At 57.1% G+C, this 24652-nt stretch overlaps 1 protein-coding gene across 1 annotated transcript in view; it reads left to right on the top strand.

The window, feature by feature from the left end:
* Positions 1-7242: 7242 nt before the first annotated feature.
* Positions 7243-24652, top strand: part of LOC136303667 (zinc finger protein 420-like) — a 73580-nt gene continuing 56170 nt past the window's right edge. Inside the window, exons 1-3 of the mRNA XM_066207258.1 lie at positions 7243-7394; positions 15250-15322; positions 15509-16352. Coding sequence (XP_066063355.1) covers positions 7371-7394; positions 15250-15322; positions 15509-16352 — 941 coding nt within the window. The 5' untranslated portion in view covers positions 7243-7370. The remainder of the gene's footprint in view (positions 7395-15249; positions 15323-15508; positions 16353-24652) is intronic.

Below are 24652 nucleotides of genomic sequence, written 5' to 3' on the forward strand. Positions count from 1 at the left end.
GGGCATCTTCCTCTTCCTCGCAGCCTTCTCCATCCAGCCATTGTCTAGGAATGGGAAATCCTGGTTTGGGGTGAAAACAAGGGATGAACACGTTGAGTTTGAAGGTCCATCTGCCCAAGTCAATCTCTACAGGTCATTGGGCATCTGGGGTCCATAAATCTTTCCACACACCAAGATTCAGCCCTGAAAACGCCTCCCAGGAGTTCCCTGTCTCTGCTCTCTCCCCTTGGGTGTTTGGGGGTTCCCCCCATCCCGACTGCTGGGGGTCACACTTGTACTGGGGGTCCCCGCTCTACTTGGTCCCTGCCATCCCCAGGCTGCTGAGAGTTCCAGGAATCTGAAGAGTTCCCCCCTTTTCCACCTCCCCGCTTAAGGAATGTTGGAGGATGTTGGGTCCTGGGGTCCCTTCTCCCCTTATTCTCTGCTTTGGGGTGCAGGGGGTCCAAGGAGTCCCCCCTGCCCCTCTCCAGGCTGTTGAGGGTCCCGCCAATGGCGGCGCTCCCCCTCTCTGGGCTCCCCACTTTGGGCTCCTGGGGGGCACAGGGCTCTGCTCCTCCAGGCTTTCTGGGGACCCTGGGTGGGGACTACAGCCCTTGGGGCTCCTCTCAGGAGACTCACAATGGGGGGAACGCAGAGAGGGCTGGGGGATCCCAGCAGTGACATCACTGGGAGTGACTGGTTTGTACTGGGGTAACTGGAAACTTACAGGGGCAACTGGGACTGACTGGGAATGACTACAAGCATGCTGAGGGCAACTGGGCTATACTGGAAATGTCTGTGACCGTAATGGGGGCACTGAAACCACACTGGGAACAGCTGGAATCATGCTGGGGAGAACTGGGACCATGCTGGGGGCAAGTGGGAGCAAGTGGGAGTGAGTGGGTCTACAGTGAGGCAACTGGGCATGACTGGGAGCGTCTGGGATCATCTATGGAGTGACTGGGACTATACTAGGGGTAACTGGGTGCAACTGGGATCACTCTTGGAAGAACAGGGAGAAACTGGAACCATGCTTGGGGCAACTGAGATCATACTGGGATCACAGTGGCAGCAACTGGGATTGCACTGAGGGTGACTGGGAGGGGCTGTGAGCAACTGAGATGAGGCTAGAGCAACTGAGCACAACTGGGAGTGACTGAGAATGTGCTGGGAGCAACTGGGATACACTGGGAGAGACTGAAACCACAGTGGGTGTAAATGGAAAAAACTGGAACCAGGCTGGATGATAATGAGAACAGCTGTGCCCATGCTGGGGTCGTACTGGGATCCTACTGGAACCAGACTGGGAGTGACAGGAAAGGTGCTGGCTGTGACTGGAACCTTGCTAGAGGTGACTGGGAGCAACTGGGCCCACACTGGGAGAGATAGGGAGTCACTCTCGGCATGACTGGAAATCATACTGGGAGTATCTGGGAGTGACTGGGGTCATACTGGGGGTGACTGGAACCATACCGGAGGTAACTGGGTGCAGCTGGGATCATCCTTGGAGCCACTGGAATTACAGCATGTGTGAATGAATCCTGACTGGGGGTTACTGGGATCTACTGGGCCCATGTTGAGATAAAATGTGGACATATTGGGAGCAACTGGCATCAACCTGAAGGTACTGGAACCATGCTGAGGGGACTGGACCACAACTGGAGTAACGAGAATAATACTGGGAGAAACCGGGACCACACTTTGGGAAACTGCCAGAAACTTGGATCATGCTGGAGGCAACTGGGAAAGACTGGGATCATTCTAAGGTAACCAGAACCACACTGGGCCAATTGGATAAACTGGGAGTGTCTGTAACCATGCTGGGGGGAATGGAACCACACTGGGAACCATGCTGGTACCATGCTGGCAGCAACTGGGAGTGAGTCGGATCATCCTGAGATGAACTGGGCCTATTCTAGGGACAAGTGGGATCATACTGGGAGCAACTGGGAACAACTGGAACTTTACTGGCAGCAACTGGAATCATACTGGGATCACAGTGGGAGAAGCTGAGCCCCTCCTGGATGAGACTGGGATCACATTGAGGGTGACTGGAATCATACTGGGAATGATTGGGAGTGCCTGTGAGCAGCTGGAATCATGCTGAAAGTAACTGGGTGAAACTGAGAGTGACTGGGAGCATGCTGGGTTTGACTGGAATACACTGGGAGAGACTGGGAGCCATGAGGATCATACTGGAGGGTACTGGGGTCATGCTGGCATTGACAGGGAGCAACTGTGATGACACTGGGGGCCACTGGCATCATACTGGGAGTGACTGGCATCATACTGGGATTATAGTTGGTGTCAATGGATCCTGACTGGGGGTTACTGGGAGCCACCAGACCCATGCTGAGAGCCTACTGGGAATACCCTGAGAAGAACTGGGACCAACTGGGATGTACTGAGTGACTGGAATAAAACTGGGGGCAACTGAACCATGCTGAGGGAACTGGGAGGGCCTGGCAATGACTACAAGAATATTCAGGGCAACTGGGATAGACTGGGAGTACCTGAGACCACGCAGGTGGTGACTGGGACAAGAGTGAGAGTCACTGGGAATGTGCTGGGGGCAACTGGGGGTGTGTGTGAGTGACTGAGGCCCTGCTGGGAAAGACTGGCATCATACTGGGAGGGACTGGGACTATACTAGGGGCAACTGGGAGAACTGGGAACACACCAGTAGGAAGAACTGGGAGCAACTGGGACCCTGCTGGGGGAAAATTGTATCATAATGGGGAATAACTGGGAGTGACTGGGCTCGTACTGGGATCCTACAGGGAGTGAGGAGAAGTGACCAGGATCATACTGAAACATTAATTTTGAAGAATTAAAGATTTTAGTTAAACCAGATATTGCTGAAGTAAGACAGATAGACTTCCCTTTTGATAAGCAGAAGCCAGATTTAAGGAACTGATAAATCATGAGGCCTGTCAACTTATGTTTGTGTATTTTGACTAATCAATAGGCTTGAAGCAGGACAATGTATTCATAAATCAAATACCCCTGGGAAAACAGGATTCAGTTGTCACACAACACTAAAAGGTTAAAAAGTCAAAGCAAAGAAGACTCACTTACTTCATCATTTTGAGACCCTGCCCCATAAAAAGAACTACCGACCCATTTCAAAGAACAAACCACGCATGCTTAATAGCTTTTGGCTAATTACCATACAAGGCGGGGAATGGGATGTACTAAAGTCATGAATATACATTTGTGTTTTGGGTATTCAATACTTCTGTACATAAAAAGACCCGGTGATCTTCTGTGAGCGCGCGTGTTTGGGAGCTATCCCGCACGCTGCCCGGCATCGTAATTAAACATACACTTTCTAACTTTAAACTGTTAGAGAGTTTTTTGTCCGTCATAGTTGGATATCGGCGTTAGGGCGATATTCATATTTTTTTAATAATTCAATACTGGGAATGACTGGGCTCATACTGGGAGTGCCCAGGAAACTGGAACCACACGGGGGGGACAACTGGGCTCATCCTGGGAGCAGCCACTGCCGGCACCGGGAGCCCCGAACCCCTTTCCCGGCCATCCCGCCCCTCCAGCCCCAGCACCCCCCAACGGGGTCCCGGCAATCCCAGGGGTCCCCCCCTCTCGGGGTCCCCGCTTTGGGCTCCTGGGGCTCTCCTGTCTCTGGGGTCCCGCTCAGGGGGTCCCCAAAGCCCGGATCTCTGCCGGGCTCCCCAAACCCGGTGTCCCCCCGCCGGTCCCGCCGCTCCCCACGTGGCCCCGGCAGAGCTCGGAGGGCCCGGCCCGGGAAGCCCAACCCCCACCTGGGGGGACCCGCATTCCCCCGCCCCCCGCCGGGGCTCTGCCGACACCGGGACCCCCCAAAAACACCTCCCGGGGACCCCGCCGGGATATTTGGGGCGAGGTCCCCGCTCCCAGCGCACCTGCGGGATGGGGCCGATGGTCCCGGGGGGCTGCGGGTTCAGGGAGCGCTGCAGCCGCCCGGTCCCTCCTCTGCTCTTCTTCCTCCCGCTTCCCGCTGCCGCTCCGCCTCTTCCTCCCTCCCTCCGCCTCCTCCCCCGTTCCCGGACCCCTCGCAGCCCGCGGGGCGCGGGACGAGCTGGGATGGAGCCGGAAAGGTCGGAACGCAGAGAGGGGTGGGGGGTGGGGGGCGGGATGCCAGGAGTGGGAGTGACTGGGCTGTACTGGGATCATACTGGGATCATACTGGGATCCTACTGGACGCGCGCAGGAGCAGCGCGATGGCTCCAGCCGTCCATGGGGCATCCAGGTGGGATCCCACCACTACAGGGGTGTTTTTTCCTGCCCATTTTAGGGTGTTTGTGGGACCGTAGCCCCACAAGCCCCTTTAAAGGGTTGATCATGACCCCTTCCGGTGACATTTTTAAGGGCGCCCCCATTCCAAGCCCCTGTGGGGGATGTTTTGCCCCCCAGGGTGGATTTTTGGGATTCTCTCTACCATCGCCGCTTTAGGAGCCGCCGCTGTTGTCGGTTCCCAGGATAACTCCCCTGAAAAGGGCAACACCACGCCCGTTGGTTCCGGCAGCGGAGCCCTGGGGGGGGGGGTTGGGGGTACCGGGGGGATTTGGGGATCTCGGAAGGGTTTGGGGGTCCGGGTGATGCCGATGATGGCGATGGGGACCCCGTGCTGGGTGTAAACGTGTGGCAGTTCCTGGGGTGGGGGGGTTCTGTGGATCCCAGGGGTTTATGGGGTCATGGTGGATCTTTGGGGGTTCCGGAGGGGGTTCACAGGGGTCCCGAAGGGGGGATTAGGCGATCCCAGGGGGAACCCAAAGGCTGTTTTGGGGAACCTGCCGGTGAGAAAGAGGGGGACCCCGTGCCAGGTATAAACCTTCTCAAGGGGGTCTTGGGGTGTTGGGAGGTCCTGTGGGAATTTTGATGTTCTGAGAGGGTTTGGGGGGGATCTGTATGGGTTTTTTTGGTTTTGGGGAGCTTTTAGAGTGTCACAGACATGTTTTTTGGACTGCGGGGTGGTTGGGGTGTCCTGAGAGGGTTTGGAGTATCCCGGGAGGTTTTGGGGGTCCCTGGGCGATGCCGGTGACAGAGCTGGGACCCCGTGCCGGGTCTGAACCTTCTCACTGTGCACGGGCAGCGTCAGCGTGTTCAGGGACATCCTGGGGGCCTGAGGGGTCACCCCCAAATCCCCGGGGACCCCAAATGCTCAGGGACCCCCTGAACTCCCCTCAGCGCTGGATCTGCTGCAGGCAGGGGGGCACCAGCACTCAGCCCCCACCCCCCACCATCACAGGGGGGCAGGAATGGGGGAGGGGCACGGACAGGTCGGGGGGACCCCCAAAGTCCTGGGGGAGGGGACACGGGGGGACTCCCAGGAATCCCCGGGGGGGATGAGGGGGGACCCAGGAGGAGCTTGGGGGGGCTGGGTGGGTCATGGGCGGACCCCCAGGAGTCTTGTGGGGGTGGGGAGGGCAAAGAACAGGGCCACCCCCAGGATGGGTTTGGGGGGAAACCAGATAGGAGCTTCCATGGCAGTGGGATGGGGATGAGATCTGCCCGTGGAATTCCCCATGGGAATGGGATGGCAGGGAGATCCATCTACAGAATTCCCATGGGAATGGGACAGCAGTGGGGTCCATCATTGGAGGTCCCATGGGAATTCCAATGTTCCCAGATTTTGCCCTCCCAAATCCCACATTTCTCAATCCCGCATTCCTATGGGAATTCTTCCCTCCCCCCCTTTGGGCCCCAGTGCCTCCTGCCCGTATCTGACACATTTCCGGAGACATTCCAGGCAGGTGTGCCCCAGGGAATTTGTGAATTCCTCAGATTCCATCTCATGTTCCCGGCGCCTCTTGGTGACCTGGGCAGCGCCGTCGGCCACCACGAATCCCCCCCCTCCCCGGATCCCTGTGTTGTCGGGGAGAATGCCAGGAGTGGGAGTGACTGGGCTGTGCTGGGATCCTACTGGGATCATACTGGGAGTAGGAGCAGCGCGATGGCTCCAGCGCTGGGGCTGGGGGCGCTCCTGCGGGGGGAGGGGGAGTGGGACCCCCGGCCCCGGGACCCTGAACCGCCATTCCCGGCACCGGAACCCCCCTGCTCCCCTTGTCCTGCACAGGGACCCCCCTGAATCCCCCATTTCTGAATACCAGGACCCCCTGCTCCCCTTTTCCCGGCCATCCCATGACTCCCAGTCTCCGGACTTCCTGTATGCTTGACCTGGGATGCCCTGGAATGCCTTGGACCTCCATTCCTGCCTTTCCCAGCCCCCAGCCCCACCTTTCTTCAAAACCAGAGATCCCCTGGAACTCCCTTCTTCTTCTCCAAGTCCATGTCCCCCCATTTTCTTGACCCTGAGACCCCCCTGCACCCCCATTCCTGAGAACCGAGGTGCCCTTTTACCCCTTTGCCCGGCCCTGAGACCCCCCTGCACCCCCTGATCCGGCACCAACACAACCTTTTCCCAGCCACCCCACCTCTCCCAGCCCCCAGAGCCGCCCTTTTCCCTGACCCTGGGCGCCCTGGGCCCCCATTCCTGCATTTCCCAGCCCCTCCTTTCCTCACACTGAGGAGCCCTGGCACCCCCATTGCTGGGCACAGGATTCCCTGGACACCCCATCCCACCTCTCCCACTCCCTGCACCCCCTTTCCTTGACTCTGAGCCCCTGAAGCTACTTCAGCTGTCCCAGCTCTTCAAGTCCCCCCTTTCCTTGGCCTCTTGACCCCCCTGGATCCCCAAACTCCCACTTTCAGCCCCCCAGCTCCCCCAAATCTCTGTGTCTCCTCGCTTCTCCACTCCCTGCAGTACCTGGAAGTGGCGCTGTCGGAGCCCGGCCCGGGGATCCCCCGGTCCTGGATTGTGGGGATGTGGACAGGACCCCTGCAAGAGCTGGGACAGCAAGCGGGGCCGGATGGAGCCGCAGACACCGGGGATGGCAGCGGGAGCTGAGCTGGGATATTGGGATAGGCAGAGCTGGATATTGGGATAACCAGAGCTGGGATACTGGGATAGCCAGAGCTGGGAAATTGGGATAGACAGAGCTGAGATATTGGGATAGACAGAGCTGAGATATTGGGATAGGCAGACCCAGGACACTGGGATAGCCAGACCCAGGACATTGGGATAGCCAGGCCCGGCTCAAGGAGAGGAACCGGCTCGTGGCCGACGGTGACCTGGAGACAGGGCCGGTACAACCAGAGCAGGGGAGTGGGGGGAGCCGGGGGCTGGGCTGGGATCTGTGGGAATGGAGGACTCTGAGGGGCTGGGATGGGATCTCTGGGGATGGGGGTGGATCTCTGGGGCTGGAATGGGAATCCAGGGAGCTCCAAGGGGCTCTGTGGGGCTGGGACACAACTCCATTGCTCCGTTCTCTCCTCATTCCCAGGTCTCCACACGGTGCAGGTGGTTTCCAGCTGTGACCTCCTGACCAATGGAGCATCCCTGGATCCCACAGGTACAGCTATGACAGGTGGGATTTCATCTCCTTCCAGCTGGGATCCAGGAGCTTTGCGGTGTCCCACGGTGCCACCTGGATCCCCCAGAGGTGCTGGGAATCCAAAGGGATCATGGTGGAGCAGATGATGCGTTACCTGGGACACACCATTATTGAAGAGCTCCCAAAATACATCAGATATGGTTGGGAGGCTCTGGAGAACAAGGGTGGATGTGAGAGGGGAAGGGGAATTCCTGTGGGAATGTAGGATTCAGAAATGGGGAGACTTGGGAATGCAGGAATTCCCATGGAATTTCCATGGCATGACCCCACTCTCATCGCAGTCAGGTGACAATTCCATGGATGGATCTCCTCTCCAGCCCACTGCCATGGGAATTCCATGGGCAAATAATTTGAATCGCTGACCAATGCAATGACAGCAGTGAGATGAGAAGCAATCCCTGCTGGGATTCCATGGGCCATGAATGCCAATCCTTTCCCCAGGCCGGCTCTGTTGTGCCCGTGGCAGCGCCAGGGGAGTGCCCTGTCCCTGCCCTGAGCCCAGCACGAGCCTTTCCTTGGCTGTTCTCTGCCCTGCCCGGGGCAGGAGGGCACTGCCCGAGCGGCTTTGGTGGCCCCGGGCACCCGGCCGGGCTCCAGCCACTGCAGGTGGCTCCTTGGGAATGTTCCAGAGCAAAGCTTAAAGCAAACAACAGTTTCTGGAGGGGATTGTCCCCCCTTGGCCTGTGCTGGGAGCCCAAGGGCAACAGCCCGGGCACAACAGCACAGAGTGCTGGAGCTCAGTGTCCCTGGGCCAGGCCGTGTTCCCTGGCTGTCCCCTGTCCCTCAGTTCTGCCCTGTCCCTCAGCTGTCCCCTGTCCCTCAGCTGTGCCCTGTCCCTCGGCTCTGTGGGGCCGCGGGTGGCAGCCCTGGGGCAGAACAACCCTGAGCCCCAGCTGGGCCAGTTCCCCCAGTTCCACCCCAGGGAAGGCCCAGGTCACTCCCAGCCTGGGCCCTCTGCCTCCCAGTCACCCCCAGTGTGATCCCAGTCACTTTCAGTTACACTCAGCATGATCCCGGTACGATCTCAGCATGGTCCCAGGTGTTCCCAGGTGTTCCCATCCCAGCATGGTTCCAGTCACCCCCAGTATCACCTCAGTGTTGGGGGTTGAGTGTAGTTTTTTTTTTTTCCTTTTCTTTTCTTTACTCCTTACCGGTGGAATTTTTTCCCATTGTGTTGCTAAGAGGCACTGATGGCTGGGTGCTTGAGACGGGGCAGGGAGGGGAAACTCGCAATCATTTTCTGATCTGAGCCTTCGGAAGAGAGTGCTGTAGCTGCTGTTTGGGGAAAAGAACTCACTGCTGCTGCAGAAGTCCAGCTCGGTCCTGTTTCTTCTGGTGTGGGGTGAGCCTCTGCTCCTGGAGCAGCCACTGACCTGGGGCCCGGTTATCTCCTGCCTCACTAACCCAGGGCCTGTTGCCGTGCTGGGAGCGGGGTCGCTCCTGTCCCTCCCCTGATGCTTCTTGGGCCCTGCTCTGAGTCTTTTGGGGCTGCTCTGTGGCCCGCACCCCCTGCCTGCCAGGACCTCCCGCGTCTGCAGCCTCAGCTCCGGAGTTTGTGGTCCAGCCCTTCCATCCCTTCATCCTCAGCTCCGCAGTTCCCCATCCAGCCCTTCCATCCCTTCAGCCTCAGCTCCGGAGTTTGCCATCCAGCCCTTCCATCCTTTCCCCTCCGGTCAGAGCCGCCATCCCCTCGCGCTCCCCGAGCCCGCCCCGCTGCGCTCCCTGCTCCCAGTGGGTGCCAGTCCTGGGCCTGGTGTATCCCGGTGTATCCCAGTGTATCCCGGTGTATCCCAGTGTATGCCGGTGTCCCAGTCCATCCCAGCCTGTCCCAGTCCATGCCGGTCCCTTCCCGGCAGCCGTCGCCCTTTCCCGCATCCTGCCCCTCCCACCCCCGGAGCTGCCGCCGGACGCCCCCCAAGATGCTGCCGGGGCTCGGGGGCTTCGTCTGCCGGGGCTGGGGCTCGGCCTCCGCTGCGGGAGAAGGTGAGGGGGGTCCCCGGGGCTCGTATCCCCCCTCGGAGCGCCTGTAACTCCCCCATGTCCCCCCAGGCCGGGCTCACCCCCTTTTCTCTCCCCACAGCTCCTGACCCAGCTCCTGCTCCCCCCTGAGAGGGGCTTTGGGGAGCCCGACGGAACCCCCTGGAATCCCCATTCCTGGGAACTGGGACCCACCCGCATCCCCTGCCCCAGCTCTGGGACCCTCTGCATCCCCTTATCCTGCACCGACACCGCCCGGCACCCCCTTGCCCGGGGATCCTCCTCTCCCAGCCCCCGCATCCCGTTTCCGTCAGCCCGGGGAGCCCCGGAGCCCCATTCCCGGCCAGCCCGGGGCACCTCACCCCCAGGCCTCCCTTTCCTGGGAAACCCGGGCTGGGCACGCGGCTCTCCAGCCGCTCTGCGATTGATGATCACCCGAAGGAAAGGGAGAGCACAGCAGAGAGCGAGGGAAGGAGATTGGGAATGAGGGATCGGAGTCCCCGCGCCCAGTCCTGCTCTGCCGGGGGTGGGAGCCGCAGCCGCAGGAAAAAATGGATCCGCGGATGGCGGCGCTTCCCCCGCTTTGGGCCGACGCCCGCGGGTTCCCGGCACAGTTGGAGCGCAGGCGCCGGGAGTTGAGCACAGCCCGGCCCGGAGGTCCCGCAGGGCGTGGCCGAGGAGGGTCCCGGGGGATGCCCGGAGGGGATCCCGGGGCATTCCCGGGAATTCCGCCGTGCGCTCCCCCCGCGCTCCCTCGGGCACTTTCGGATCTGCCCGGCGACCGGTGACGTCACTGCACACTCGGGCTGCCATTGGCGGGCACCAAAGAGGGGCCCCCCAAACCCCCATTCCTGGGCGCCGCCATCGCCCCGAACCCCCATTCCCGGCCATGGCTTCCACCCTGCACCCCCTTATCCGGCACCGACAGCCCTGCACCCCTTTCCCGGACATCCCGCCTCTCCCTGCCCCCAGAGCCCCCTTTTCTTTGACATAGAGACCCCCCGGACCCCTATTCCTGCCCGTCCCAGCACCCAAGCCCGTCCTTTCCTCAACACTGAGTGAATTATTAAAAAAATTAGAATATCGCCCTAATGCCGATATCCAACTATGACGGACAAAAGACTCTCTAACAGTTTAAAGTTAGAAAGTGTATGTTTAATTACGATGCCGGGCAGCGTGCGGGATAGCTCCCAAACACGCGCGCTCACAGAAGATCACAGGGTCTTTTTATGTACAGAAGTATTGAATACCCAAAACACAAATGTATATTCATGACTTTAGTACATCCCATTCCCCGCTTCGTATGGTAATTAGCCAAAAGCTATTAAGCATGCGTGGTTTGTTCTTTGAAATGGGTCGGTGGTTCTTTTTATGGGGCAGGGTCTCAAAATGATGAAGTAAGTGAGTCTTCATCGCTTTGACTTTTTAACCTTTTAGTGTTGTGTGACAACTGAATCCTGTTTTCCCAGGAGTATTTGATTTATGAATTCATTGTCCTTCTTGAAGCCTATTGATTAGTCAGAATACACAAACATAAGTTGACAGGCCTCATGATTTATCAGTTCCTTAAATCTGGCTTCTGCTTATCCAAAGGAAAGTCTATCTGTCTTACTTCAGCAATATCTGGTTTAACTAAAATCGTTAATTCTTCAAAATTAATGTTTCACTGAGGACACCCTGGAACCGTATTCCCAGCCATCCCGGGTTTCCTTGCCCTGTCATGGGAATGCATACACCGGGGACGCTTGGAACTTCTTTTTCTGAGTACAGGAACCCCCTTAACTCCACCCATCCCAGATCTACACCCCCCACCACCCCTTTTTCTCAACCCTGGAAGCCCCAAAGCCCCTTCCCTGCTCTCCCAGCTCTCCCCGTTGCCCCTTTCCTTCAGCCGTGCCCCCCCAGCCCCCAATTGTCCGTGTCCCCCCAGTTCTCTCCCTGCGCTCCCTGCCCGTGGCGCTGTTGGAACCCGGCCTGGGCTTCCCCCAGTTCCTGTCCATGGGCTCCCGGGATGGGCTCCCCTTCCAGCGCCGCCACCGCCAGCGGGGCCGGGCCGAGCCGCAGCTGCCGGGGATGGTGGCCGGAGCCCAGCCGGGATTTTGGGATGGCCAGAGCCGGTACAACGAGCGGCACCGGCACAGGGCCACCAGGGAGCTGCAGATGCCGCAGGAGCGGCACAGCCAGAGCGGGGCTCAGCGCGGGGAGCCGGGGCTGGGGGATCTGTGGGGCTGCCACGGCACCTGTGGGGCTGCACTGGGGATCCGTGGGACTGCGCCGGCACCTGGGCTGAACTGGGGGACCCTCAGTGGGTCCCACATCCCCCTGTGCCCCCTCTCCCACCCCCTTCCCGTTTTTCCCCCCAAACTTAAGCTCCCCCGAGCTCGGCCTGGAGTGACCCAGCCCATAGCCATCGTGTCCCGGTTGGGAGGAGGAGGAGGAGGAAGAGGAGGGACAGAGAAGGAGGAAGAGGGGGAGCAGAAGGACCTGGAGGAGGCAGAGGAAGCACCACGTGCGTTCCCCGCTCCCTGAATCTGCAGCTCCTTCGCCCGGACACCATTGGCCCCATCCCGCAGGTGCCCGGAGAGAGGGAGCTCGCCCCAGATATCCCGGCGGGGTCCCTGAGAGGTGCTTTTGGGGGGTCCCGGTGTTGGCAGAGCCCCGGCAGGGGGTGAGGGAAAGCGGGTTCCCCCAGGTGGGGGTTGGGCTTCCCGGGCCGGGCCCTCCGAGCTCTGCCGGGGCCACGTGGGGATCGGCGGGACCGGCGGGGGGACACCGGGTTTGGGGAGCCCGGCAGAGATCCGGGCTTTGGGGACCCCCTGAGCGGGACCCCAGAGACAGGAGAGCCCCAGGAGCCCAAAGCGGGGACCCCGAGAGGGGGGGACCCCTGGGATGGCCGGGACCCCGTTGGGGGGTGCTGGGGCTGGAGGGGTGGGATGGCCGGGAAAGGGGTTCGGGGCTCCCGGTGCCGGCAGTGGCTGCTCCCAGGATGAGCCCAGTTGTCCCCCCCGTGTGGTTCCAGTTTCCTGGGTGTCACGATCTGCTCACACAAGCGGGGTTCGTGATGGTTCGTTTTAGGGATCTCAGAGCGCAAAAGACACAGCGGGGGACAAACTCAGTTTACTCAATCACAAATGCACCTTTATTTAGTGCCAACAAATGCGATAGTGGGGAGAGAAAAGAGAATAGTAAGAAAGACAGAAAAAGAGGGGAAGGGGTTTATAGCTACCAACATGGAGGGTCGAGTCCTCGAGGCTTTTGAAGATACCTATAGACGTGAGTTTCTCCAGTGGGGTGATCACAAAAGTGAGCGGGGATCTCCAGGGTTTTTATAGTCCTCTCCGAAGCGACAGGCAGTTGGCCAAACAGGTGGGGGAAATCATTGCAGTGTGTTCATTTCCATCAAACACACCTGCAGGCAGCACTTGGCCAACATCCCACCTCAGCCAGGCCAGAACTCCTGTGTTGAGATTTTAAAAACCCTTTTAGGGGTTTCAGTCTCTGTCCTTGATGATGGTCGTGAGGCAGATGAGGGGTCTTCGGACCGTCTCTTACACTGGGGACTCCCAGTATGAGCCCAGTCAGTCCGAGTATGATCCTGGTCACTTCCCCACACTCTCTGTAGGATCTCTGTTGCTTCCAGTATAAACCGAATAAGTCCCTATTATTCTCCATTACGATACAATTTTCCCCCACAGGGTCCCAGTTGCTCCCAGTTCCTCCTACTACCGTCTGTTGTGTTCCCAGGTCTCCCAGTTGCCCCTAGTATTGTCCCAGTCCCTCCCAGTATGATGCCAGTCTTTCCCAGCAGGGCCTCAGCCACTCACACACACCCCCAGTTGCCCCCAGCACATTCCCAGTGACTCTCACTCTTGTCCCAGTCACCACCTGCATGGTCTCAGGTACTCCCAGTCTATCCCAGTTGCCCTGAATATTCCTGCAGTCATTGCCAGGCCCTCCCAGTTCCCTCAGCATGGTTCAGTTGCCCCCAGTTTTATTCCAGTCACTCAGTACATCCCAGTTGGTCCCAGTTCTTCTCAGGGTATTCCCAGTAGGCTCTCAGCATGGGTCTGGTGGCTCCCAGTAACCCCCAGTCAGGATCCATTGACACCAACTATAATCCCAGTATGATGCCAGTCACTCCCAGTATGATGCCAGTCACTCCCAGTATGATGCCAGTGGCCCCCAGTGTCATCACAGTTGCTCCCTGTCAATGCCAGCATGACCCCAGTACCCTCCAGTATGATCCTCATGGCTCCCAGTCTCTCCCAGTGTATTCCAGTCAAACCCAGCATGCTCCCAGTCACTCTCAGTTTCACCCAGTTACTTTCAGCATGATTCCAGCTGCTCACAGACACTCCCAATCATTCCCAATATGATTCCAGTTGCTGCCAGTAAAGTTCCAGTTGTTCCCAGTTCCTCCCAGTATGATCCCACTTGTCCCTAGAATAGGCCCAGTTCATCTCAGGATGATCCCACTCACTCCCAGTTGCTGCCAGCATGGTGCCAGCATGGTTCCCAGTGTGGTTCCATTCCCCCCAGTATGGTTACAGACACTCCCAGTTTATCCAATTGGCCCAGTGTGGTTCTGGTTACCTTAGAATGATCCCAGTCTTTCCCAGTTACTCCCAGTTGCCTCCAGCATGATCCAAGTTTCTGGACTGTTCCCATTATCATCCAGCCTGGTTATAGTTGTTTCTGTTTATTCCCACTGTGGTTTCAGACTCTCCCAGTGTATCCCAGTTGCTCCCAGCACATTCTCCGTCACTCCTATTTGTCCTCAGTTGCTCTAGCCTCATCTCAGTTGCTCACAGCCCCTCCCAGTCACCCTCAGTGCAATCCCAGTTGCTGCCAGTATGATCCATTATGATCCCAGTTGCCCCCAGCATGGTTCCAGTTTCTCCCTGTTCTTCCAAGAGTGATCCCAGTTGCACCCAGTTACCCCTAGTATAGTCCCAGTCACTCCATAGATGATCCCAGACGCTCCCAGTCATGCCCAGTTGCCTCACTGTAGACCCACTCACTCCCACTTGCTCCCACTTGCCCCCAGCATGGTCCCAGTTCTCCCCAGCATGATTCCAGCTGTTCCCAGTGTGGTTTCAGTCCCCCCATTACGGTCACAGACCATTCCAGTATAGCCCAGTTGCTCTCAGCATGCTTGTAGTCATTCCCAGTCAGTCCCAGTTGCCCCTGTAAGTTTCCAGTTACCCCAGTACAGGCCAGTCACTCACAGTGATGTCACTGCTGGGATCCCCCATCCCTCTCTGCGTTCCCCCCATTGTGAGTCTCCTGAGAGGAGCCCCAAGGGCTGAAGTCCCCACCCAGGGTCCCCAGAAAGCCTGGAGGAGCAGAGCCCTGTGCCCCCCAGGAGCCCAAAGTGGGGAGCCCAGAGAGGGGGGGCGCCGCCATTGGCGGGACCCTCAACAGCCTGGAGAGGGGCAGGGGGGACTCCTTGGACCCCCTGCACCCCAAAGCAGAGAATAAGGGGAGAAGGGACCCCAGGACTCCAACACCCGCCATCATCCCTATATGGGGAGGTGGAAAAGGGGGGAACTCTTCAGATTCCTGAGACTCTCAGCAGCCTGGGGAGGGCAGGGACCAAGTAGACCGGGGACCCCCAGTACAAGGGTGACCCCAGGCAGCTGGGATGGGGGGAACCCCCAAACACCCAAGGGGAGAGAGCAGAGACAGGGAACTCCTGGGAGGCGTTTTCAGGGCTGAATCTTGGTGTTTGAGAGGTTTTTCTGGACCCTCGATGCCCAATGACCTCTAGAGATGGACTTGGGCAGAGCAACTTTCAAACTCAATGTACTCATCCCTTGTTTTCACCCCAAACCAGGACTTTCAAAACCTTGGCCAGGTGGAGGAGGAGGCTGCGAGGAAAAGGAAGATGTCCTGGGACAGCCAGGCAGGTGAGGAGGAAGTCAGTGCCCCTTTCCCCCTCTCTCCTGCTTCATCTCCCAGCCCAGCATGGCCCCCAGCTGCAGGACAACCCCGCTGCCAACGCCGTCCTTCTGGGGATGAACTGAGGGGATCTCCTTCCCCTTCCCTGTGGCACGGAGACAAATCCCATCCTCTCCTTGTCCTTTCTTCCCCAGACAAGGAGTCGGGGATAGAGACCAGGGAGGAAAAATCCCCACGGCACAACCTTGTGGAAGAGGCCATTTTTACCGGCTCCACATTGCAGGAATCCGACGGGGAGGAAAATCCCTGGAGATCCCACAGGAAAAGAGGCTCCAAACCCATCCCAAGCTGTTCTGAGGCTGAAAGGCACACCCTGCGCCAGGAAGGCAGCCAGAGATCAAGTCAGGGCTCTGCGCTTGTGGTCCATGAGCAGGTTCATGATGAGGAGAAGCCCCACAAGTGCTTGGAGTGTGGGAAGAGCTTCAGCCACAGATCCCACCTGAGTAGCCACCAGCGGATCCACACTGCAGAGAGGACCTACGAGTGTCCCCAGTGTAAGAAGAGGTTTCAGACCAGCTCCAATCTCCTCAGGCACCAGCGGATTCACACAGAGGAGAGGCCCTTCCGCTGCCCCGACTGTAGAAAGGGCTTCAAGCGCAACTTCCATCTTCTCAGACATCGGCACATCCACACTGGGGAGAGACCCCACGAGTGTGGGGAATGTGGGATGAGCTTCAGCCAGAGATCCCACCTGATTCACCACCAGAGGATCCACACCCGGGAACGGCCCTATGAGTGTGAGCAATGTGGGAAGAGCTTCCGCCACAGCTCCAACCTGATCCATCACCAGAACATCCACGCTGAGGAAAGGCCATATGAGTGTGGGGAATGCGGGAAGGGCTTCAACCAGAGGTCCAAACTGATCATCCACCAAATGATCCACACTGGGGAGAGGCCCTATCAGTGTCCTGAGTGTGGGAAGGGGTTTCAGACCAGCTCCAGTCTCCTTGTGCACCAGCGGATTCACAGAGAGGAGAGGCCCTTCCGCTGCTCCGACTGCAGGAACAGCTTCAAGCGAAAGTACGACCTCGTCACCCACCGGCGCATCCACACTGGGGAGAGGCCCTACGAGTGTCCCCAGTGTGGGAAGAGCTTCACCCAGAGCTCTAACTTGACCCGACACCAACGGAGGCACCATTAAGAGAAGCCCTGTGAGTGCCCTGACTGTGGGAAGAGCTTCCTACACTGCTCCAACTCCATCCCCCATCAAAGGACCCACACTGGGCAGAGCCCTGGATCTCCACAGGCACCTGGATGAACACAGGGTCAGGAACATCTACTGGGACTCTGATCAACAATGTAAATGAATTGAGAAGAGCGGATTTTTTTTTTAATTTACAGCCCAAAAAATCCGTTCTGCTGTGTTTTTTCTTCTGATGGCATCAAGACAAATTGGATGATCTTGGAGATATTTTTGTACCTGATTAATTTCTGTGATTTTTCTATAAAACATCCAGAATTGGATTAAAAATAAGCAAAATTAAGTGAAGAGATCTAAAGCTGAATCATTTTACCTGGATTTGAGTGTTAATTTGTGGTTCAGGGGAATATTCAGGAGGGTTTAGGTGTTCTGGGAGCACCCTAGCCAAGGGACATGGCTATGGTCTCATAGTTGTTGCAGCAGAACGTGTCCACTTGAGCCCATCTGTTCTCCAGGAATTCCAGCTTTCTGTCCCTGTCTCTGGCCTGGATCTCCGTATTGTTGGTGTCCCCCGCAACGTGCCCAAATCACTGCTGAAGTGCCCGAGGTGCTCCTGGCTGTGGATGTTCCTGTCCACCAGCCTCTCCTGGTCAGTGCCATAGGGGCCTGTGAGGAGTTTCTGGGACTCCTGGTGGGACTGAGAGAGGCTTTTGTGGCTCTTGGTGGCATTTGTGTTGCTGGGAGGAGGTTTGGGGGCCTTCTGGGGCGGGGGGGGTGAGGGAGTTTTGGGGTGCTGGCAGGGCTGTGTGTCTTGGAGAGGATTTGGGTGGATCTTGGGGGAGATGGGAAGGGGGAATTGTGGCTTTTAGGGTCATTTATGTTGCAGGGAATGATTGGGGATGTCCTGGGCAGAAGCTGTGAGGTGGTTTGAGGGGTCTGGGAGTGGGTGTGGAGCTGGGAGGGGGTTTTGGGGAAGTTGTGACTCCCCCAGACCCCCAAAGCTCCCACCAAACCCTGTCCCATAGATGCTGCCGGGGTTTGGGGTCTCCATGTTGGGATTTATCCTCCTGGTCCTGCAGGAAAAGGTCAGGGGGAATCCCCAGGGCCCGTGTATGTCCCCCAGAGCGTGTGTGACCCCCCATGCCGGTGTCACTCCCTTTTCCCTCCCCACAGGGCTCCTGCCCCAGCTCCTGCTGCCCCCGGGGGGAATTTGGGGAGGGGGCAGAGGGGGTGCGCAGCCCCCGCCGGGGGATGACCCCGGCCCAGCCCCTTTGTTTAGCACCAAGCTGGGCTTGGGGCCGCAGGGGGAAGAGGCCCAGGGGAAGCAGATCCTGCAGGTGGGGCAGGGCTTGGGCTCAGGGCAAGGTCCTGCCCTGCACACCTAGCTCAGGTGTGACCCTGCCCCGGGAAGGGAGCGGGACATTCCCATCCCCACAGATCAGGGCTGGGAGCAACATTTGGAGCATGGACGTGGGAATACTGGCAGTGACTGGGACCACACTGAGGGTTACTAAGAGTGACTGGGAATGACTGGTGCATGCTGGGGGTAACTGGGATATACTGGGAATGAGTGAGATCATGCGGGAGGCAACTGGAACCATACTGGGGACTCTGGGGTGACTGGGAATGAGCATGCTGGGGGCAACTGGGATATACTGGGAGTGTCTGGAATGATTCTGGAAGGGACAACACTGGGAACAACTGGGACCATGCTGGGGGCAACTGGGAGAAGCAGGGTGTTACTGTGTCTGTACTGGGGGCCACTGGAATCATTCTGGCAGTGACTGGGACTGTACTAGGGGAAACTGGTGCAACTGTGATCATACTGGGTGGAACCGATCTGACGCTAATGGGGGACTGGGATCCCACTGGGAGTGACCAGAAGCAGGCTGAGGGCAGCTTGGAACATGTTGAGGGCAACTGGGATATACTGGGAGCAACTGGAATTACCCCAAGGGTTACTTAGAGTGGCTGTGGGCCACTGGAATCATACTGGAAGCAACTGGGAGGAACTGGGAGTGACTGGGAGCATGCTGCGGGTGACTGGGATGTACTGAGAAAGACTGGGAGTCCCTGGGACCGTACTGGGAGTGACTGGAACCATGGCAGTGGCCTGGACTGGGTGCTGTGGGGCCTCAGGGTGCAGAGGGAGCACTGTGACCCTGCGGGGCCTGCTGGAACCAAGGGGACATTGTGACACTCTGGGCCCGCCCTGCCCGTGGGGTGTTCCAGGAGCCCCGGGGTGCCCAGGGCAGCAGAGCAGAGCCCCTGGCTCAGGGCCTCTGTTTCCTCAGAGCTGGAGCCAAGGAAAGATGGAAGTGGCCCCTTAAAGAAACCCTCAAGTTTCCTGCAGTGGCTTTCATTTATTCCCTGCACGTTTTCCATTGGAACTCCGTCCCTCTGGAAGGGACACACACAAACCAAAGCCCCTCCTGACACCCCTGTCTGGCCCTCTGGGCACGGGGCAGCTGCTCTCAGTTGGCAGCAGGGCTCCCTGCACTCCCACAGGCTCCACTCCTGGGGAACTGGCACCACGCAGGAACAGCCCCAGACCCCACAGCCTGGGAACACTGCCCCTGACCAAAAACACCCACCCAACCTGACAGATCCAGCCATGCCCAGGAGGATGCTGAAGCCTTTGACCTCCCTGGGGATGACCTGGCTGGAATGAAGGAAATACAGGGCCTGCAGGCTCTGACAGAGGACAAAGAAAGATGAGGGTCAAAATGAAAGACCTGAATTCATCCCACAAAGAAAGGAAATGGCTCCAAGAGATTTCTTGTCTTGGGGAATGGTGAGTATAACAGAACATGGTGTGGCCAAGAGGAAGAGCTGCTGCTCCAACACCATTAGAGTAGCATCTTTCTAAGTGAAGGCAGATTAGGGTATTTTTGTTCTTATCACCTGTTTACCAGAGCAAGCATGTCCATGGCATGGGAAGCACCAGAGAGATCCCTCACCACCCAACTGAGAGCTGCCATCTTTCCTTCAGCCACAACATCCTCTAAAGTGCCTCTGTCCACGAATTCCATAACCAGCCACAGTTCCTTAAGGACAAGGTAGCTCAAAGAAGAAAAGAGTGGCCTGGAGATCAATGTGCACAGCTAAATCACCTCCTGGAAAAGGCTCCAGCTGAGTCTTGTTCTCAGGTTACTTGTAAATGAAAACAGAATCAAAGGGAGAGACATTCCTTTGAAGCCAAACAGCCCTTGGAATCTGCACAGTCTGAATGAGAAAGGCCCATCCCTGAAAAAGGAGATGTCTTAGATGACAAGCATGGGAGAAAGGCAGTTTAGAACCAGCAGAGATGAATCTGGCAGCAGGACACAGCCCATCAGCTGGGTCACCATCCTAACTCATCAATGCCACCAGGAGCTCCAGGAACAAGGCAAGGCAACTTCAACAGTTCTCCATGGGAGGGAGTGAGGGGCAGGCAAGGCAAGGGAGGGGGAGGCAGGGCAAGGAAAGGTCAGCGAGGGGCAGGCAGGTCCAGGCAGACAAGTCAAGGCAAGGGAGGAGTAGGCAAGGCAAGGGAGGAGTAGGCAAGGCAAGGGAGGTGTGTACAGGGCACGACAAGGCAGGGTTATGCCAGGCCAGGCAAGGGACAGGAAGGCAAGGCAAGGCCAGGCCAGGTGTGGGTAGAGCAGGCAAGCAGAGGAAGGGGGAGGCAAGACAAGGAAGTCAGTGGGGGCACAGAAAGGGAGGGTGTGCAAGGGAAGAGAAGTGAGAGGTAGGCAAGGCAAGGCAGGGGAGTGGAGGGGACAGGCAAGGCAAGGGATGGGTCTGCAAGGCGAGGTAAGGGGGAGGAAGGCAGTGAAAGGCAAGGCTGATATTGGGACCCCTCTGGGTTTGGCTCCTCCAGAACACACAGTGGGTCAGACCCTGGGCTGAGGGAAGGGGTCCCATGTAAACCCAGCACAGGCATTGCTCTTTGAAGAGGGCAGGGAGAAAGGAGAAGAGACTTTCCTGTCTCCAGAGATTCCCCCCTCCTCCTTCAGCAGCCATACCCCAATCAATCACTGCCAGAGTTCATATGATCACTTCCATGCCAGGGAGCACAAGGCACTCAAAACTGAACCCTGCCAGAGCCCAGCCCTGCCTGCCCATTTGGAGGCTGTGGGGGAATGGAATTTCAGTAGGAGTTGACCCACTAAGATACTTTGCCACTTGTGGGTTTCTCACAGCCTTAGAAGTTGTGTGAGATGTCTGTCCCAGCAACTGCTCACCCTTCAAATGCACACAGGTGCCTGGGGGCAATTCAGCTTCCCTGCAGTGGTGGCTGATTTCCTTTGAAACAGAAGCTGTTGCCTTTTCTGGTGTGCTTAACTCCCTTCTAACGACTAGAAAGTGGGTGAGTAGAGGAAATGACCCTGGGGGAAGGGACCAAAACCTTGGAAAAGGATGAAATGCATCTGAATTACAAATGAAATCTATTTCATTCACTTATTTAGTACTAAACTATTAATACAAAAAAGCCATGTTTCTGAGCTGAAGCTACTCACACCCTGGAAAATTTTTCGGTTGCTTTATTATTTAAAGGATGTTCCCAGCCTGTGGAGCAGCCCAGTTCTCTGCCACTCTGCCCATAGGGTAGAGCACTCCCAGCTCCCCCAGGAGCCACAAGAGGACTGGGAGAAGGGCCCCTGGGAGGGAATCTTGGGGTTCCTTTCAGCAGGATCCTTTTGTAGCTTCAGGCTGGGGTGGGCAGCACTTCCATCTGCAGCTTCCATGTGCTGCTCCAGCAGCTGCTGCTGGGGGCCCTGAGGGAAGAGGCCCCAGGAGGGATGGAAATGCTGCATGGACAGCAGCAGCCAGGGCCAAGAAAGAGCTTTGCCTTCCTGGCTGGTGCAATGAGGCTCCTTTCGTGCAAGAGGAGGCAAAGATAAGGTCAAGTTCAACAGTTCAAGGAAAACTGTAGAAAATTGGAAGCCTCTGAATAAACCACACACATTCATCTGTTAGCTCTTCAGTGTCAGTCCTTGTGAAAAGCCTTTCCAGATTTCTTTTGGATTCCAGGGCCCACAGCTGGGCTTCAGAGTTCAACTGATTTGTATTTTCCAGGTTTTTAAACAGAGCTCTGAATTGGGCAGCTCTTGTCATTTTTCTTCTGCTCTCCTGATGTTGAAAAATGTTCCGTGCTCCTGTAAGCCACATCTGGAGGGGTGGTTGGCAACCACGGAATCCTCGGGGAAAGCACCTGATTGACTTCAGGGCCTGGCTGGAGAGCTCAGCCTGAGGACAGAACTGTTCCAGATGCCTCTGTCCATGTCCAGCTCCTCACAGCTGAGTCCCTGAACACACAGGGTGGTTTATAGGGATTGATTTTCCCCTCCTGTTCACGTGGAGGTGATTCTGGGATCCTTTAGAGGAACATCTGACCAGCCCTTGCCCCCATTCCATTTTATTCTCTCCACTTTGGAGACAGCCTGCTGGGTTTGACATGGAAATTGGTGGTGTCTCCCCATTGTTCCCTCCAGCCCTCAACTGTAACTTGTATTAAACACTGCAAATGGCCTCATTTGTCTGGTGGGGAAGATGTGAGGTGGAGAAAGTTAATAGGATTCGTTTTCATGAACCTTGTGCTAGTAAAGAAAAATGAGGTTTGTCATTTTGGGGTGGTGCTGAGTGTTGGGATTTGGGAGTTTATTACTTGCTATAGTTGTTATTATTTATTAGTGTTACTTTTCATTGGTAAGCCTTTCAAATCGTAGACATGATTAACTAAAGCTGGATGTCACTCACTCGGAAAATTCCCGTGCTTTTCCCACTGGGATTAAACTGTACAGTGGACTCCAAGTTGCCAGTAGCTTCTAAAGAGGGACAATCCTGTTAACGGTGGGTTTGGTGTGGTTTGGAGCTGGGGAAGGGTCTCATCCCCTCCCAGAGATGCCCCAAGCCCGCTCTGCTGCCACGTCTGCACTCGCGGCCCCTCACGGCTGCCCTGCCCTGGGGACATAGTGGGACCCCGCTGCTGCCAGGGCTGAGGCTCCTCACGGCCCCTCAAAAACCCTCATGGCTACACAGAACCTCTCCTGGCCCCTCACAGCCCTTCATGGCTCTTCATTCCCCTTCACATCCCCTCATGGCCCCTCACTTCCCCTCACAACCCCCACAGCCCCTCACTTTCCCTCACAGCCCCAGGCATGGGGCTCCTCCCAAAGGAGAGGGGGTCGGGCCCTGCTTGTTCTCCTTTCATTTCGGTCCCTTCCCAGCCATGAGTCAAGAAAGGCTGAAATGGAGCCTTTCCCCAGCCTTTCCCTCTGCGTTAATTGCGGCTGAAGCTCTGTGCTGGCGCTGGCCCCAGCGCCAACATCCCCGCAGCCCGCCGGCCTTTGGTGTCCCCCCGTGTCCATTCCCTGTCCCCGAGGCCCGCCCGGCTCTGGCAGCAGCAGGAGCCGCAGCGCAGCGGGTGCCGGCCCGGCCCAGCCGGGGCTCCCGGGCAGGAGCAGCAGCAGCGCCGGCCCCTTCCCACCTGCTCCTGCCTCGCCTTCCAAGGCCTTTGTCCAGATCAGTTCTGGACTAGAGCAACAATCACCCACCAACAGCCCTGATTCCTCAGGGCCCGCCTGTGCTGCCCTGACCCAGCCTCCAGAGAAAGAAAGGATTGGGCTGCAGCGCTGTTTTCAGCACTGTTTTACTCACCCTGAGTGACAGCAGGAGGCTGCTGCTGCCTTTGCCTTGGCAGTTGGAGATCATGGCTGCTCTTGTCCCTCTTCTGCTTGCCACTTGAAATTTTATTCGTAAAGCTGCAATTGCCTTTTTTGATCAGTGCCACCCAGAGTGCTGTCATGATGGCAAACTCTGGCATCATGAGCAGCTGATCTCCAAATGTTCACACGTCCCTGAGCACAGTGTTGAGGAAAATTAAAGCCACACAGGCCACATGTGCAGCACTCAAACACAGCCCTGCTGCTGGTGCTGCTGAAATAGAATCAACTGACAGAGGCCATCACAGAAATTGCCTCTGGCCTGTCAAATAAAGTGAAAAAAATCCACCAGGAGAAAGAGAAAGCAGAACTTCCCAATTCACTTCATTGCTTCCTCTGAGCAGCAACAGAAAATGGTGAGCAATGCCTAGAGGTATTTCCAGCTCTGCTGATCCCAGCTGGAGCCCAGCCTGCTGCCCAGGGCCAGCGGGAACCTGAGCCCAGCCCGGGGAGCTCCCGCAGTGTCGGGAGCTCAGCGCACGCGGGGCCAGGCCCAGAGCCCCGGGCACGGCCGCCCATTGCGGGGCAGCGGCGCAGGCGGAATGTCCTGGGCCCAAACCTCCTGCTCCTGCCACACAGCGCCCATCCTTCTCCCCCTGCTCCTCCTCTCCCAGCACGGCACAAATTCCAGCTCGGAGGAGGCTTCCCAAGACAGGGCTCAGGCTCCTGTTTCAGCCTGAGTGTCCCTGCAGAGGAACAGGGCATCTTTCAGGCACTTCCACAAGCTCAGGCTTCTCATTTCATGAGGCATCTGGGATGACAATTGTTTCGCAGAAACACAACAGCCGAGGGAATGGATTAGAAATGATTAGAAAAATATGACCCTTCTTGCAGACAAACTTCACCAAATCATTCCCTGCATTTCTCCTATTCCAATTCTTTCAGTCATCTGTTTGGAGAGGTTGAGCTTGTTCTGCTGCTTATCATGAACTGGCTGTGCTCTTGATTTAAATCAGTGCATGAGATGTAGAATCATCAAAACTTAACACAGAAACAAACTCTCCCTGTCAGCCCATTTTCATGTTCTAGATCACTTTCAAGGTGTCCCTGGGGATGTTGGAATGATTATCACACAAATCCCTACTTCTGGATGCAGCCTCTGGAGATTCTTTCTCTGCATTCAGCCAGGTTTGCATTCTCTAACCACTCCTGGTACCCTGTCATATTTTCTTAGGGTAGAACAGTAACAATGAAAACCTTAAAAATGGCACAACTCCCCAGTCCAAAAGGAAAAGAAAGAACAAGTTACAAAGTTCTCCAAACATTTTTCCTGCTTTGCTGCAAGAGTCGTGCTGCACACACGGTGTGGAAAGCCAAGAGAAGTTGCAGTTTGTGGCACATCTCATGACAGAAGCTGCACCTCATTCTCCAGGAGAGGTCCTTGAAAAAAGCAGACCGGACTGTGGAGAAGATTCCCGGAAAACTGAAAC

This window comes from Chamaea fasciata, unplaced genomic scaffold (genome assembly GCF_029207755.1).
Source record: "Chamaea fasciata isolate MVZ Bird 193981 ecotype frontalis unplaced genomic scaffold, bChaFas1.0.hap1 SCAF_40, whole genome shotgun sequence".
NCBI classification, from domain to species: domain Eukaryota; kingdom Metazoa; phylum Chordata; class Aves; order Passeriformes; family Sylviidae; genus Chamaea; species Chamaea fasciata.